Source organism: Lissotriton helveticus, chromosome 8 (assembly GCF_964261635.1).
Source record: "Lissotriton helveticus chromosome 8, aLisHel1.1, whole genome shotgun sequence".
NCBI lineage: Eukaryota > Metazoa > Chordata > Amphibia > Caudata > Salamandridae > Lissotriton > Lissotriton helveticus.
Genome location: NC_136069.1, coordinates 1,118,587,597 through 1,118,604,114, shown reverse-complemented (window position 1 = coordinate 1,118,604,114; position 16,518 = coordinate 1,118,587,597). Strand labels below are relative to the sequence as shown.

At 47.0% G+C, this 16,518-nt stretch overlaps 1 protein-coding gene across 1 annotated transcript in view; it reads left to right on the top strand.

Annotated features, from left to right (window-relative positions):
- The window catches only part of NCK2 (NCK adaptor protein 2), a 190,469-nt gene that overhangs the window by 128,966 nt on the left and 44,985 nt on the right, over positions 1-16,518 (top strand). Inside the window, exon 3 of the mRNA XM_078657992.1 lies at positions 9,001-9,722. Coding sequence (XP_078514118.1) covers positions 9,001-9,722 — 722 coding nt within the window. The remainder of the gene's footprint in view (positions 1-9,000; positions 9,723-16,518) is intronic.

Genomic DNA, 16,518 nt, shown 5'->3' with positions numbered 1-16,518 from the left:
GTCATTGTGGTCTTTCTCTGCTGAGTAAGCAGATAAGACATTGATCTTCTATTTGGCTGCTGTTGGCAGGTAGAAAGCCCACATACCATTGTGAAACTGTATTGGGTGCAAGTCTTGGCTCTCATGGTACTGGGCTGTGTCTGTTCTCCCCCCCCCCCCCCCCACCCCCACCCGGACAGACAACACACTCTTTATTCCCATTAGGCGGCAGTTTGGAAGGTTCTCCTTCAATATTTCTGCATCGAGGGCAGAAAGCCCAGTAGATAACAGGGTTTGGTGTCTAAAAGATTGCCATTGGATCACACACCTGTGCACCAGATAGTGTTTCTGCCACCCAGGGAGATGGAAAGGTTTATGCACTCAGTGCTATTGCCATAGGATCCAAATTGCCTCTCACTTGCAATGGCTATAGCCACTAGAATTTGGGCTCTAGGCCCTGGGGTAGGGATGAGGAGGGTTGGAGTGGTGGGCACAGATAAAGATTGACTGTTTTTTTTTTTTTTTTTTTTTTTTTAAAAACCTTTATTTGAGCAAGCAGAAATGTACAAGGATGGGCCTACAACCACACGGGCCAGCCGCTAAAAAGGAGGAGAGACATATCACATAAGCCCGCAGAGGTAACCGTCAATCAACAATGCAATACTCCACATTATATACAGGACCAAAACAGGTTTTATATATATGAAAGAACAAACATACAAAAAAGGCGAGAGTGTATCACTGAAGGTCAGCCCAAGGGACGCAAGGGGGGGATAGCAACGGAGATGAAATAATAATATCCTAAGCACTAAGGAGTATGGAGCGGGGGGGGGGAGGGGGGAGGGGGGCAGAGACCAGGAAGAAGAAGGGGGGAAGAGCCGGTGACACCAGCTCAGTCCCTATATGAAGATTCCGGGAACGCCAGCCTAGGGAGATAGAGTAATCTCGACAGTGTCAACAAGGGGAGGAGTACAAATGTCGCCACGGTATTCGTTCCATTGACCCCACACCTTCACCCATGCCCTGGGTCTACCCCTGGCCACATAAACAGTTTTCTCACGGAACATGGACCAATCCATATTATCCTCCCATTGCGAGAGGGCAGGGGGCCTGGAGGCCCCCCAGAGTTGCGCAATATCCCGCTTCGCGATCATATAGCCCAGGGTGGCCCATCTAGTCCGTGCCACCGAATAGTCCGTGGGCTCCCAAACATTCAAAAGACAGCGACGAGGTTCCGGTCGCAAGGATATCCCCGTCACCACAGTCATCAGATCAAGCACGGCCACCCAATAAGCAGCCACCATCGGGCACTCCCAAAGAATATGCAGGAAAGTAGCACGCATACCACATCCACGCTTACACAGTCCATCGGAGGAAAAGCCCATCACCATCAGTCGCGGTCCCGTCACGTACACCCGATGAAGGATCTTCAATTGGACCAAACGGAGTCGAGCCGGTATAGCCACCTCCTTCGGAGAGGAGAGGGCCGATTGCCAATCCTCATCATCAAGTTCCAACCCATCTTCCATCCACTGTTCCCGAAGCCGGGCCAATAAGTCAGTCCGATTGTTGATCAACTTTTTATAAATCAGGGAGATAGTGCTATCAGGAAGATGTTCGTCAAGGATACGGTCTTCAAGTGGGGAAGAGTCAGGCGGAATCTCACCAGGAGCAAACACCGAAACCAAAGCGTGCCTGATCTGTAAATAACGAAAGAATTCCCGACTACTCAGGCCGTAGTCAGCCTGGAGGGCCTGAAACGGGCGCACCGAACCCTTAGAATATACATCCCCCACTTTAGAGATCCCAATCAAGTCCCAACGGTCGAAACCCTTGGAAGACCAAAGACCGCCCAGACGTTCTGAAGCATAAAGCGGCGTCGCCAACGTCAAGCGACCCTCCCAGCCCAGGCTCACATTCGCAGCACGCCACACAGTCAAAGCAGTCAAAGTAGGTCCCACAAGATGGCGCCCAGCGGAGCGAGAATAGAGCACTCTATTAAAGTCACCTCCCGGAAGCTGAAGTTTATCCATCTCAAACGCCGGATTACGACCCGGAGAGAACATAGCGTGATTAATAGCGGACAGATGGGAAGCCCAGTAGTATCTCTTAATGTCGGGGAGCGCCATGCCCCCATCGTACCACGGGATGGAAAGTTTAGCGAGAGCAATGCGCGGTCGCCCATCCCAAATAAGTTGCCTCTGAAGGCTCTCAATCTCCCGAAAATAGGTCTTGGGGATAGGATCATAATAATTCTGGAGAGCGTAGAGAAACCGCGGTAGTGACATCATCTTAAACAGGGCCGCCCGACCCAGTGGAGACAGGGGAAGTTTGCGCCAGCGGGCAACGTCCAAACGGAGCCTAAGCAACGAGGGAAGGAGATTACGATCAAAACGAAGGGACGGATCCAAGGTAACGAACACCCCCAAGTATTTGAAACCATCCCGGACCACCTGGAGAGGAAGTCTACTCGGCAACGGAGGCAAGATACCAGACAAAACGTATACACAGGATTTAGACCAGTTGATGACGAGGCCTGAGTTAGCGCCAAAGGACGCAAGAACGTCAAATAAAACAGATAGAGACTTGCGAGGGGAAGTAAGATACAAGAGGATGTCGTCCGCATAAAGCGAGACGCGGTCTTCGAAGTCCGGGGCCCAACGAATACCTTTAAGGGACGGTTCCCAACGGAGCCAGGCCGCCAACGGTTCAAGAGCGAGCGCGAACAACAGAGGGGACAAGGGGCAGCCCTGACGGGTACCCCTGCCCAAGGAAAAGGGGGCCGACACTCTACCGTTCACTACAACTTGCGCCAGAGGTTCCGCGTACAACAGCCTAATCCAGCCAATAAACTCACACCCGAATCCGAATTTCTCAAGTGTCGCCCATAAATAGGGCCACTCCACAGTATCAAAGGCCATGGAGGCATCTAGGGACGCCAAAATGGCCGGTTCAGTCAAAAGCCCCGCCCTCGCCAGCGCGCCGTGAAGGCGACGTAAATTCAGAGCAGTGTTGCGATGCGGGATAAAGCCAGACTGATCCGGATGGACCAACTCTCCAAGAACCGAAAGGAGACGGGTCGCCAAAAGTTTAGCCAACACCTTAGGTTCAACGTTTAATAGGGATATGGGCCTATACGAGGAACAGAGGTCACGTGGTTTACCCTCTTTGGGAATGACGACGATTGTCGCCAGACGCTGATCATAGGGAAGCATGTTCCGCTCACGAGATTCTAGAAACATGGCGCGGAGATACGGCGCCACCTTATCGGGGCATAATTTGTACAACTCAATAGGCAAACCGTTCGGGCCCAGTGCTTTGCCCGAACGGAGCGATCGAACTGCATTGGCTATCTCATCATTCGTAAAAGGGGAGTCCAAAGCAATACGGTCCAAGTCGGTGACACAGGGCAAAGCGATATCACGCAGAAGAAGGCGGGAGTCGTCAACATCCCTCACAGACACGGGAGCATATACCACACGGAAATATTCCGCAAAACGATCAACAATGGCGGTCGGATCTATCACTTTCTCACCACTCGCAGACTGAATCACGGGCACCACACAATTAACCCTTTCTTTCTTGTCCAACCACGCTAGGAGTTTTCCCGCCTTGTCACCCACATCATACAATCTGCCCTGCTGCTCACGAAACATCACCTTTGCAGCGTCAGTGACCAGAGATTTATATGCAAACTGTTTGAGACCCAGGGCATGGAGTTTGTCAGGCGTGACACCAGATTCCAACTCGTCCTCCAAAGCAGAGATCTCCCCCTCAAGTTCCACCACCTCCTTCCTCCCTGCCCTCTTAGCTTCAACAATCAAGGAAAGGGCCTGTCCACGAATCACGGTTTTAAAAGCCTCCCACAGGGACACAGCCGAAGAGACCGACCCCTCGTTTTCCAGGAAATATGAATCCATGGACTTGAGCAAGAGGGTACGAGTCTCAGGGGAGGAAAGATACCAAGGGTTAATGGGAGCCACTCGGCCCGCCGCCTCTACCCCAACCTCAAAACGAAGCCAGAGCGGCGAGTGATCAGAAATACCCCTCGGCAAGTGTAAAATCTCACGAACCGCCGATGATTGGGCTGCGGGCATCAGGAAATAATCCAGCCGGGACAGACTGCCATGGGCCCCAGAATGGAAGGTGTATTGGAGTTGAGTAGGATGTAACAGCCGCCAGCAGTCCACAAGGCCAAAGGTATCTAAAAACCCACCCAACCACTGCTGAGCCTGCGGGGTATCTCTAGGGGGATGGCGATCGTGAAGGCCGGAAAGCACCGAATTAAAATCACCGGCAAGAAAGAGAGTGCTATCAGGGAGATCCAACAGAACACGGCCCAAGTCAGTAAAAGTAGAGGCCTGCAAACCCGGGGGAACGTAAACATTGAAGAGAGATAGGGTGCGGCCTTCATATCTACCCACCAGGACAGTATATCTCCCACGGTCATCATGAATCACCTCATCAATAGCCAAGGGGAGGGAGGTTCGAACAAGAATACCCACACCCCTAGATCCGGAGGTAAACCCTGAGTGCGCCACAAGGCGGTAGCCCCATCTATTCATCGCATAACAAACATTACCAATCAAATGGGTTTCTTGCATGAAAACAATGTCCGGTGACAAATGTCGAATACATTTTAAGACCACACTGCGCTTAATACGATCACCCAGGCCATTAACGTTCCAGGAAAGAAATTTCAACCCTCTACCCCCCATCCCAACCACCCGAGCCAAGACCCCTCGTCCATGAGCTAGACATCAGAAACAGCAGCAAACACAGGAGCAAATCGCCTTGAAAACAACACACAGAAAAGAAAAAACTACCCAACCCCCCTCCCCCAAACTGAAGAGAAACACCCCCCACCCTGCACCCCTGCAAAAAGCTAAAGAGCCACCCCAACCTGCAGTGTGCCTGTCGCCCAAGAACCCCTATTCTACACAAAGACCCCGGAGGAGGAAAGGTCTCCGTTCCATCCACCCCCCGACCTCAGCAAGAACAAAAATAACAAACGAAAAGACAGAATGATCACAGTGTAGAGGGACGCCGGCCAACACCCCTGAGAATGTATTCAAAATAAGACATAAGAGCCGAACAGTTAGATCTCCACACCACCTTCGGCACCGCCAGGGTGAGCGGCGGAGTCTGTCTCAGGAGGACGGTCAGGCAATGAGTCCAGCCAGTCATTAACAGCATCTGGCCGATCAAAGAAAAGGGTACGTTCATTGTATTCAACCCGGAGTCTAGTGGGAAAGAGCATGGCGTAACGTAGGCCCCGATCCCGGAGACGTTTCTTGGCACCACGAAACTCCATACGTTGTCTCTGAACCTGTTGGGAAAAGTCCGGGTAAAAGTTCACCGTAGCGTTCTCAAAGGCCACCGGGCCCTTCACCCGCGAGGCCTGCAGGATAGCGTCCCGGTCTCTATAATGAAAAAGCTTCGCTACAATGGGTCTCGGCGGGGCTCCCGGCTTGACTTTGCCCCCTGGAACACGATGTGCACGTTCCACCGTGAAAAATTTTGTGAGACCAGAAGGGGCCAAATGGTTCAAGACCAGATCCTCAACCAGGAGATCCACCGAGTGGGGTTCAGGGTTTTCCGGTACACCAACCAGGCGAACATTGCAGCGACGCGCCCTATTTTCAAAGTCCTCCAGGCGACGGGTCATGAAGTCGTTCCCCCGACGGAGATTTCCAATCTCAGTTTGGAGCTCCGAGACGTCAGTCGTAAGGCTAGAGGATTTAATATCCAGTGATTGTACCCTCTCATTCGTCTTGCCGAGATCAGCACGAATCAGATTCACCTCAATAGCCACGGTGTCAAGTTTGTGGGCCAAGGCCTCGTACTGTAGGCCGATGGATTCTCTCACACCCGAGATGGCGCCCATGATATCCTGTAAGGAGGGCTCCGCCGATTCTTCCAAAATTCGTTCGGACGCAATATTAGAACCAGGCAGGGCAGCTCCGGGGGACCCCTTAGAATGGGTATAACGGTCCATGACATTCGATTGAACTGGAGCTCCGCGCAGAGGTGTTTTCGTCTTGCGCGTCTCTCTGTCCCCTCTGCCCGCCATTTTGAAGATGCGTCACAGGACGAGCCACCAGGTTCGACGGGCCCGACACGCAAAGTACAGGATCAGAAGTACATAAAAAGGGGGCACAACTCGGGTGGAGGTCGCCAAACCAGCAAATAGGTCACATGAAAGCCCAACAGCCGATCTGCCTCCAAGTCTCAGTCGCAACACGACATCCACAGCCGTGGCCCAAGTCGGAACAGAATCGAAACCGAAACCTAGGAAGGGGGGACCCACAAGGCCAGATCTTCTGCCGTTGTTGTTCAATTGCAGGACGGCTACAGTACCGCACCCCGTCCCGGGCGCACCTCAAGGGCGGAGCCCAAAAGTTCAGAGCACCATAACTCAGGAATACGAGATCCAAATCGATTCCGGAAAAGTGCCAGGGTAATCAGCCAAGCGTCCCCTACACGAATTCTTGCAAGAAATCAGGATTCAGCCAGGATAAAATGTCGGGAGCGGCGAGGGTCCGGAGAGCGCTGTGCTCAAGCGGCCATCTCGGATGCCCGCCAAGCTCCTCCCCAAGATTGACTGTTAAAGATCCAGGAGTGGGGGATTGTGTCCCAGTACCAGGACCGACCAGCCCTACTCCCCATTCTTGGAAAAAAAACTATTTTAGCCCTGTAAGAAATTGGACAGTAGGTCGACTGGGGTGTGAGCCCTAGTCAAGCAACAGCCACAATTCCTTGCAGGGTGAACCTCAAAACGTCACTAAATTAACCTGTGCTTAACCCTGGTTAGCTTGGCACAAAAAGCAGCCTAGCTTAACTTAGAGGCAAAGTATTTATGCAGCGCACAAGCATAAACAATAAAGTGAACACATAACACAGGAAAAATCCCAAACCAATTCAGAACAGTAAAGTAAATTGGAATCAATTATTTGACACCAAAATGACAGAAATCTAATTGATAGAACTGGAGTTATGAATTTTTAAAGTTTTTTGTGAAAATAGCACCAAAAGCACAAAGCGCCCAATTTGGATATATGGTCACACTTTACCGGGTCAAAGTCACACTTTCAGGCCAATAGGGATGGAGTGTAGATCGGCTGTAGTAAGCAGGTTAGACCTGCTGAAGTTCACCTTCTCAAAAGTCAATGCCAAAAGTCACTTTCATGTTGGAGGGGCCTTGAGGAGCAGGGAGAGAGTCGCAGGAGGTTGCCGTTCTAGTGCAAAGAGCAGGTTTAGCGGGCGTTGTTGGAGCTTCATGTTGATGGTCCCTGCAAGCGGTCGATGCAGTTTTGGTGTCTGAGGTCCCATTTTTTATACCCTAGTTCCCTAGTTCTGGAAGGTGGAAGAAGCTTCTAGACAGTGGCTTTGAAGTGAATGTAATCTCCTTACTCCCCTGGCTCCAAGCTGGCTGCAGTAACAGTGTGGGGTCGTTAGGCCCTCGGTATTAAGGCAGAGCACAGGCTAGTCAGTTGTAAATGAAGCTGTGCTCGGCTCCACCTCACCGCCCACCTCATTCCTCCAGCAGATGGCCCGCATTATCCTTCAATTGTGTGACTGTCCGGGAGGAATTCATAAAGTCTAACTAACTGTCTATTATATCGAGTCATGTGACTCAGGACAGGCCATGGGCAAACAAGAGCCTCCAGGATAGCAGAAACACTGCAAGTAAGGGCCTGGGATCCACCCCAATTTCAAGATGATTCAGACCCCACTTCATTCTTTCATTTTAAAATGGGATTCCCTGGTGCCTAGTGGGCTTATTTCCCCTCCAGGTGGACAGGTTGTGGGTGAACCGCTCCCACTGCCCTCCTGGTGGGTGGCAGAAAGACAATACTGCACTTTGCTGGGGGTGGGGGGCAATTGGCCATGCCTATGCGCCACGCCCTGTCCATTGCCTTTAGAAGCTATCCCTGCTTGGGGTCGTCTCTCCTGCAGTTATTCTTGTGCGGGGATCCACTTATTACAGGTATAATTGGGGAGATTTTGAATGGTTTCTTTTACTTTTTGAATGCCTCCCCTTACTTTCTCTTTCTACAGTAACGACAGTGATCCATGTTAAATCATGGAAGAAAAATAAAAAGCCGCTGTGGTAGCTCTTCCCCAGCAACCCTAGGTGGGGGCTACAACAGGGAACCCCCTCTGCTCCAGCACCGTAGGGATTTCTTGCCCACATCACAGAGCTGTGATGTTCACGTTTTCCACACTACAGAGGTATGGTGGAGGGTGTCAATGTCATCTCCTCTGCTTTAAAATGATAAATATACGTAAAGAAATAGCTGTGTTTCAACAGATAGAATATCAATAATTATATAATAGATTAAACAAACATGTATATATTTATGTCCACAACATAAGAAAGAGATACAATTTAGACACATTTATACTAACCACCAGGACACGAAGAAAAAAACTCTTGGAGTATAACGTCATAGAGCTCATTAAAATTATACAGAATTGCTTCATTTTGTCCAAATATATAAGCATCTGCTGAAGTCGAGCAACTGCTTCATATGCCAAACCCCAGAAATTGCAAAGGAAAGAAAACCCCAGTGATCCAGAATCCATACTCCAGTGACAGTCCTTACATAACTAGATAAAGTGCATCGTTGGTTACAGATCTATATGCTAAGCATGTTCGGTTTGTTATTAGTTAGGGAAATAAATTGAAGTGTACTTGAGGCACACCAAATCGCCCTATTCTCCTCAAAAAAATTGTCCTCCTTGACTTAGACATTTCCTGTGACTTTAGGCAAACTATGTTCCTAAAGATGATTACACACTTCTCTTGTCAGAAATTAAGTGTGTGGTATTTCAATAACAAATTACTATCCTTTATAATGCGAAGGTGTTAGTTGATCAAACCATGTTCTTACTCAAAATTGTTAGTTGGTGGAGCAGGATTTCTTTGTGGTTGTGTTTTAATGAAAGTACCTAATGTGCATTAATTGACATGGAGGTGCACAGCTGAACATTTGTGTTTTGTTTTTTTCCTGATAGGTTTAGGTAAAACGAGAAGGAAGAACAGTGCTCGAGATTCTTCTCCAACCCCAAGTACAGATGCGGAGTATCCATCTAATGGCAGCAGCGCAGACAGAATTTATGACCTTAACATTCCAGCTTTTGTCAAGTTTGCTTATGTAGCTGAAAGGGAGGATGAACTATCCCTTGTCAAAGGGTCGCGTGTGATAGTTATGGAAAAATGCAGTGACGGCTGGTGGCGAGGTGGTTACAATGGGCAGGTTGGTTGGTTTCCTTCCAACTATGTGATGGAAGAAACAGATGAAGCAACTGCAGATTCACCAAGTTTCCATAGTCTACGCAAAGGGACATCGATGAGTAATGGCCAGAGCTCTAAAGTCCTTCATATTGTCCAGACATTGTATCCATTCAGTTCTGTCACAGAAGAAGAACTTAACTTTGAAAAAGGTGAAACCATGGAAGTAATTGAAAAACCAGAAAATGATCCTGAGTGGTGGAAGTGTAAAACTTCTCGAGGACAAATAGGCCTTGTTCCCAAAAACTATGTTGTTGTTTTAAGTGATGGTCCCACAAATACAACTACTTACGTACCTCAGATAAGTTACACTGGCCCATCTACTGCAGGACGATTTGCAGGAAAACCATGGTATTATGGGGATGTCACAAGGCATCAAGCAGAATGTGCGCTAAATGAGCGGGGAATGGAGGGGGACTTCCTTATAAGAGATAGTGAGTCTTCGGTAAGTAATATTCGTATTCTAAATTGCATAGTGTAATTCAGATGTTGCAATTTAAACTGTTATCTGTGAGTGACTCTGGCAAATGAATATGGGTTCATGTTTCATTTGATCTTTATAATTGTTTTTTTCCCCGCAAATAGCACATGTTGACAATGTGGATATTTAAAATTGCAATCTTATGAAAATGGATGGTGTATTGCTAAGAACAGCCACACATCAAATGGATTTATATGGGTAACCATGCTGCTTAATAGTAACAATAGGAACTTCCTGTGCTAAGGCGGAGGGGCATTGCCCCACTGCTTTTGACCAATGGAAAAAGAAAAATAATAGGATAATAAGAAAGGTTATTATCATTTTATTTTTCCTCGCCTACTTCCTGCAGCTGAGCCGAGGGCGGAGCTGTCCATTCTCAAACATCAGAAACAGTCGCAGGAAGGAGGATTGGTGGCACTGCTTCAAGTGTGCATGATGGTTTGACTAGCCGTCTAAGGCTGGCCAAACCGTCATGTGCATTTAGTTTTCTCGACTTAAGCTGTGCTTTACAGCCGGGTGGAGAGCACGTAGAGGGTCGTAGGGCCTTAGCGAGTGCCTAACCAAGGCACTCCCACCAATCACGGTGCTGCTCTCATTCTGAGTAATACCAGAATGAGGGCAGCATCTGGATTGGTGTAGGAGACCCTGTGTCATGCCGGGGTCAAGGAGCAGAGGCCAGGTAAGCATTATTATTTTCAATTATTTTTCTCCGTGCTGCCTTCCCTCTTCCCGCTCACCCACCACTTAAATGCATCAGAAGCAGCCACTGCTTATATTTATTATGATTGATTTGTTAACATGCTGAGTGAAGAGGGTATACACGTCAGTAGCCTCCACTGAAGCATATTTTGAAGTACTATTGCTTGACCTAGGCTCCGCAGCAAACGTGTCACAAGATAGTGCAACACATTAGTGTTGTGAATTATGTAAGAAAAGAAGTCTGCACCAGGAATATAGTTCTAGTTATCCTCCTATATTGTGGCAGTTGCTCTGATTTGGGATCTTCCCAAAGAGACTAATCTGAAATAGACCCGGAATACATTAATATGACACATGTTGTTTCATATTTTTTAAGTACCTATTCCTATAGCAGAAGTCTTCGCAGAGATCTTTTGTCTCTACTTTCTGGATTAGGTAGCCCTTCTAAGAGAAATGCTGTAAATATACCTCAGATACTTTATAAAAGGTTACACATTGGTTGAGTAACAGAAAATGTAATGATAACTTGTTTTTATGTAGCTCTTTATTCCATACACTTTTGGCATTTGTAAGTGCTGCAAATATCGGAAGTTACTATTACACAATGTAATTGCATTTGACTACTGACCTCCGGAACGCCGAAGGCTGTATTAACCTTGATTTTGAACTTGCTTGCAAACCCTGCATATTTCAGCTCTTGTGGTTTCATCTCACAGAGACATTCTGTCAGCGCTGTAGGAGATATGGCAATAAAGGAGGAGGAGGGAGCTTTTCATGCTCCCAGTGTTTTCGGCCATGAAAGATCCAGCAGATGCAATTTGAATTATTGTTTACATCAGATAACAGCTTTGAGAGCTTGGAGCTGGAGTAGGAGGGTGTTCCAAAGAAGAGGCATGGAAGCTCTAATGACCTGAATTTATATGGATTATGGGATGAAATGGGAACCATAAGAAGGTGGAAGTTGGCAGAGTGTTAACATGATGAAGTTGTATGGCTAGGTACAGCTTCAAACACAATGGAGTATAGTTATATCTGTGCGTGGTGGTTGGCAGGGTGCTATCCAACTTGCTAGTGGTTCTACAAAGTGCGTGTGTATCTTGGCATGTTCTAGAGTGCTAGTGTCATCATATTTATAAACGTACAAAAAGGGAGGAAAAGCATCCTGAAGGAATTCCGCCTGGTGACCATTTCAGTGACCCAACTTACTGAAAACCAGCAGCATATCGTTCAGCGACTTAGTTGTCTTGACAGTGTTTGTGGAGTTTTTTGTATATTAAGTAGCCTTAATATGCCAACCCTGGATGTTGCAGAAAGGAATTAACGATTCAAGCAATTGTGTTCAAGTTAAATTGTACTTCAGGGTTTGGGCTATTGGCAGGGCTTTGGAGTTCTGACAGACCTGCTCAGGGCAAGTTGTTTGTAATTTACAGTAAGTTTTCATGTTTATTTTGTCCACTGAAAAAGTAGGCCAAACCACCTCCAGGACAAAAACTTTAGTTGCCAGTTTACAGTACCATAATTCCATCAGAGCAAAAGTATTGTATGGCACTAAGGCAAGTTTTGTATCCATACTTAGAAGTTCAAACTTGTATATATCATTCGTGAATGCAAAGTATTTCTTATAAGGATGACGACTCGAAGGAAATGCACAGAGCTGTAAGCTTAACTGCTTGCATTACTGAACGGGTTCCCAGAATGCTCCCAGATTATATGCAAATACATGCCGAAGTATAAAAGCAAGTTTGTTGGCTTTCTTTCAAAAACACAAAATGTTATGTTATGCAGATTGGTAGAGCACACTATCACCCAGAACGGTATCCTGGCGCTGAGCCAATCCTAGGACTTAGTGGGACTACTCGATAAGCCGGGTCTTCAGCTTCTTGTGGAATTATAGAAGTGAAGAGTAGACTCTTGTATGTAGTGATAGGTTGTTCCACTCTTTAGGGGATATGTAGGAGAAGGCTCGATCGCCGTATCTGATATTCCGTATGCTTGGAATGTGTGTAAGTAGGAGTCTGGATGACTCCAGGTGTACAGAAGGTTTTTGAAAGCATATGTGATTGTTGAGGTATGCTGGTCCAGTGTTATGTAGTACTTTGAAAGTGTAATTGAAGAGTTTGAGTTGTACTTGTTTATGTATGAGGTGGCAGTGTATTTCCTTCAGGTGTGGGGTGATGGGAGTTCAGTGGTTAAAAATGATTCTGGCTGCCGAGTTCTGAATGGTCTGCAGCCTTTTGGTGAGTTTATTTTGTTGATCATAGTGTTCCTATAGTCCAGCCTGCTTGTGACCAGGGCATGCTTAGCGGTTTTCTAGGTGCTGATTGGGAGCAATTTGAAAATCTTCCACTGCATCTTCATGATATAGAAGCACGAGGCAGTGACTGGTTGACTTGGCCGAACATGTTGAGCTTGCTGTTAATGACGACCATGAGGTTCTTGGCATGGGTGGTGGGGGCGGTGGGTGTTGATCCTTGTTCTGTTGGCCAAAAGGGGAAATCCCACTGTGAAATTTTGTTCCTGAAGATCATGATTTCGGCTTTGTTGGTGGTCAGCTTTAGTCACTTGGTCTTCATTCAGTGGGAGATTTCAGTCATGTATGCAATGTATTTGATACGGGTACTGTAGGTCTTCTGCATGAGGGAGCGAATGAGTTTTGTGTCGGCATAGGAGAGGTCGTTGATGCAGTGAAAGCAGATCATGCTGGCTAGAGGTATCATGTATGCATTGAAGAGGGTCTGGTTCAAGGAGGATTCTTGTGGTGCCAGGTTGCCTGACTAGATTTTTCCTGTCCCATTCGGAGTGCGTGTACTCTGATTCCAATGTCATGCATGCGTTGGATAAGGATGGGGTGGAAGACATTGTCGAATGCTGGCCAGAATCATGCAGGTGTCATCCATGAGGGTAATGAGGGCAGTTTCCATGATGTGGTTGCGTCAGAAACCAGACTGAGTAGTTGGTACTCGTTGAGGTATACAGTGCGGTGTCTGTGGATGATTATCTCTAGGGTGGAAATGGTAGCGGGGCATCAGCCTGTAGTTGGCGAGTGTTGAAGGATCCATGGAGGGTTTTTTCAGCAGTGGGAGGACAGTTGGGTGCTTCCAAGTATCGGCAAAAGATGCAGAAGAGGTGGAGGCATTCAGAATGGGTGTGAATATGGGGTGGTGGGTTGCAGTCTTCTGGAGTAGGTGTGGTGGGGGCAGGGGTCCGATAGGGCCCCTGATTGGATGGGATTCATGTTGGTGATGATTTCTTCTGGGCTGATGACGAGTTGTGTGTAGCATTGGTTATTTGCATAAGATTTGGAGGAATTTGGGAGGTGTGGTGGATCAGGTTACTTGTTGAAATTGCTGAAAATGGCTCTGATTTTTATTGCTGAAGAATTGAGAGCGGTTGTTGTTAAAGTTCTGCGAGGGGGTTATCGAAATGGAGGTGGCTGCTGGTGAGGTAAAACCCTTCACAATGGGAAATATATCTTTGCTTCTATTGGTGTTTGCATTGATAGGCAGCTGTTGCTATGTTCTGGTTGGTGTACTTGGAGTTCTTGCTTATGAGAAACAAGGCTGGCAGTAAAAGAGGAGCAGTTACTGCAAGCCTTGCTTCTCGTAAGCAAGGACACTTAAGTACAAAGTGCGTGTTTACGCACCGCTTGTAGGTTATCAAAACGCACAAATAAAAAGCATCGTCATTTACAATGCCAATAGCTCAAACTCTCGCAAATGCAAGCCCTATTGCATTGCAAATGCTTGTTTGTAATTGCGATGTGTGGTCGAAACAAATATTTTTGCTGAGGACAATTCCACACATCGTTTGTGTGCTGTATGCTTTTATTAGTAAAGCTGTATGTCTGTGCAAATGCAGTAATCATTTCAGTTGAAAATGTGTTCGCTGTAATGAAAGTGAGCTACCACAGAATGCACACCCCACTTTATTCCACACCTCTCTATAACACTTCACTCCACTCTTCTCCGTCAATGCAATATATGCCACTCTGCACCACTTCACTCTTTGCCACTGCACTGTATACCACTCTAGTCTAGGCCACTCTGCTGTACTCTCCCATCACCCTACTTTGCACCATTCCACCCTTCTCGGCAGCACTACACTTTGCCACTGTACTCTACTCTCTACCACTCCACTGTAATACTATATGCAGTCCTCTGCACCACTCTATTCTAATCTGCACCACTCTACTCTATGCCACTCTACTCTAAACCACTGCACCCTACTCTAAGGCTTTCTACACCACTACTGAAAACCAAGGCACTCCATGCTACTACACTGTACACCAGCCTACTCTCCCACTATACTCTACAACACTCTACGCCACCACACTTTACGCCACTCTACACCATTGAACTGTACTTCACTGCACTCTACGCCACTCTGTTGTACTCTGGACCCCTGCACTCTGCGCCACTCTACACCCTTGCACTCTACCACACTACTCTGAAACACTTCACTCTATGCCACTGCACTCTACTCTGCCCCACTGTTCACCACTCTACTGTGCGTCAATACATTCTACACTACTCTCCATCACTCTATTCCACTCTGTGTCATTCCACTCTGCCCCCACTGCACTCTGCTCTGCTCCGCTCCCTGCTACTGCACTCCACTCTTCTCTGCTCTACTCTATGCTGCTGCACTCATGCTACATCGCTGCAATTCACGCTACATCATTGCACTCAACTCTACGCCAATGCACTTCACGCCACCCTAGTCTACTCTGCACCACTCTAATCTACATCACTGCATTCTACAATGCTTAGACACTCCACTCTGACAGTCTGTGCTATTCCACACCACTCTCCACAATGCCACAAACCTTTAGCTATGCCGAACAGCAAGCATTCTGGTTACAATGGGCTAAAACACATTGGCAAAGCCAATAGCTCTTGCATAGGCAAGACCTATTGGCTTTGCCAATGCTTGTTTTTTTAGTAATATATTAGCCTAGAGAGAAGTTGGTGTCCAGGATGAATCCTTGTGATTGGCATTCTGTAAGATTTGTGGTTAGAAGCTGCAATGGCTCAAATCGTTGAGCCAAGTTTGTTCTGTATCTTGTTTGTTTGTGGCAAGTAATAGTAATTCTGTCTTGGTTGGGTTAAGGTTCAGGTAGCTGCTGGACATCCATATCTAGATGATGTGCAAGTAGTGTTTCATGTGTTGAATGTCAGGAGACTTTCAAATGGAGTACTGACTCATAGGCAATTGTAGAATCTTGATGCTGTTATCTGTAAGTTGAGCACCAAGCGGCTCCATGCAAAGGTTGAAGATGACAAGAGACAGTATGGAACCCTGGGAAACTCCACATGTGGCAGGAATAATTTGTGACCTGAAGGTGCCCATGTGAATAAACTGCTGTCATTTGGAAAGGTAGGAGAACTAGTCATGGACATTGCTGCTAAATCCCATTTGCGACTCAGTGAATTTGAGGGTGGGAGGGTCAACTATGTCAAAGGCAGTTGAGGTCCAGCATATCTGGAGGCCTGGGTCATCTTCCTCTGTGCTCATGAGGGTATAGTGTGCGATGTGTAAGGTGGTCTTCACCATACAGCAGCATGATTTGGAGCCAGACTGGTAGTCATTGCAGATGGTTAGCACTATGTGACCTTGAAGTTAAACAAAGACTGCTTTTTTCAGTGATCTTGCTGATGAATGGTAAGTGAGTGACAGACCTGTAGTTTGTGAGGTCATCCGAATTTAGTGTAGGTTTTTAGGAGTGAAAAGATCTGGCCAATCTTGATAGCTTCTGGGAGGATGTCTTGAGTGAGAGAGGCAATGACAATGGTAAGTAGAGGTAAGAGAGCATCCCCGGAGAGAGCTTTGATGAAGGACAATAGTAAGAAATCAGTCTAATAAGTGGCTGATATAAGTTAATTTGATACTATCTGAGAAGTTATGTAGTAAAACCAGGTGTTTAGTTGGAGATATAATATAAAAAGTAGGATACCCAATATACCCTTGGAGGCTCGGGCAGTTAAACAATAATAAGTAGAAAGCGCCTACAAGGGGTTTTATTTCAGGAAGATTCAATGAGTGACATTTTTCTAAAGAAGAG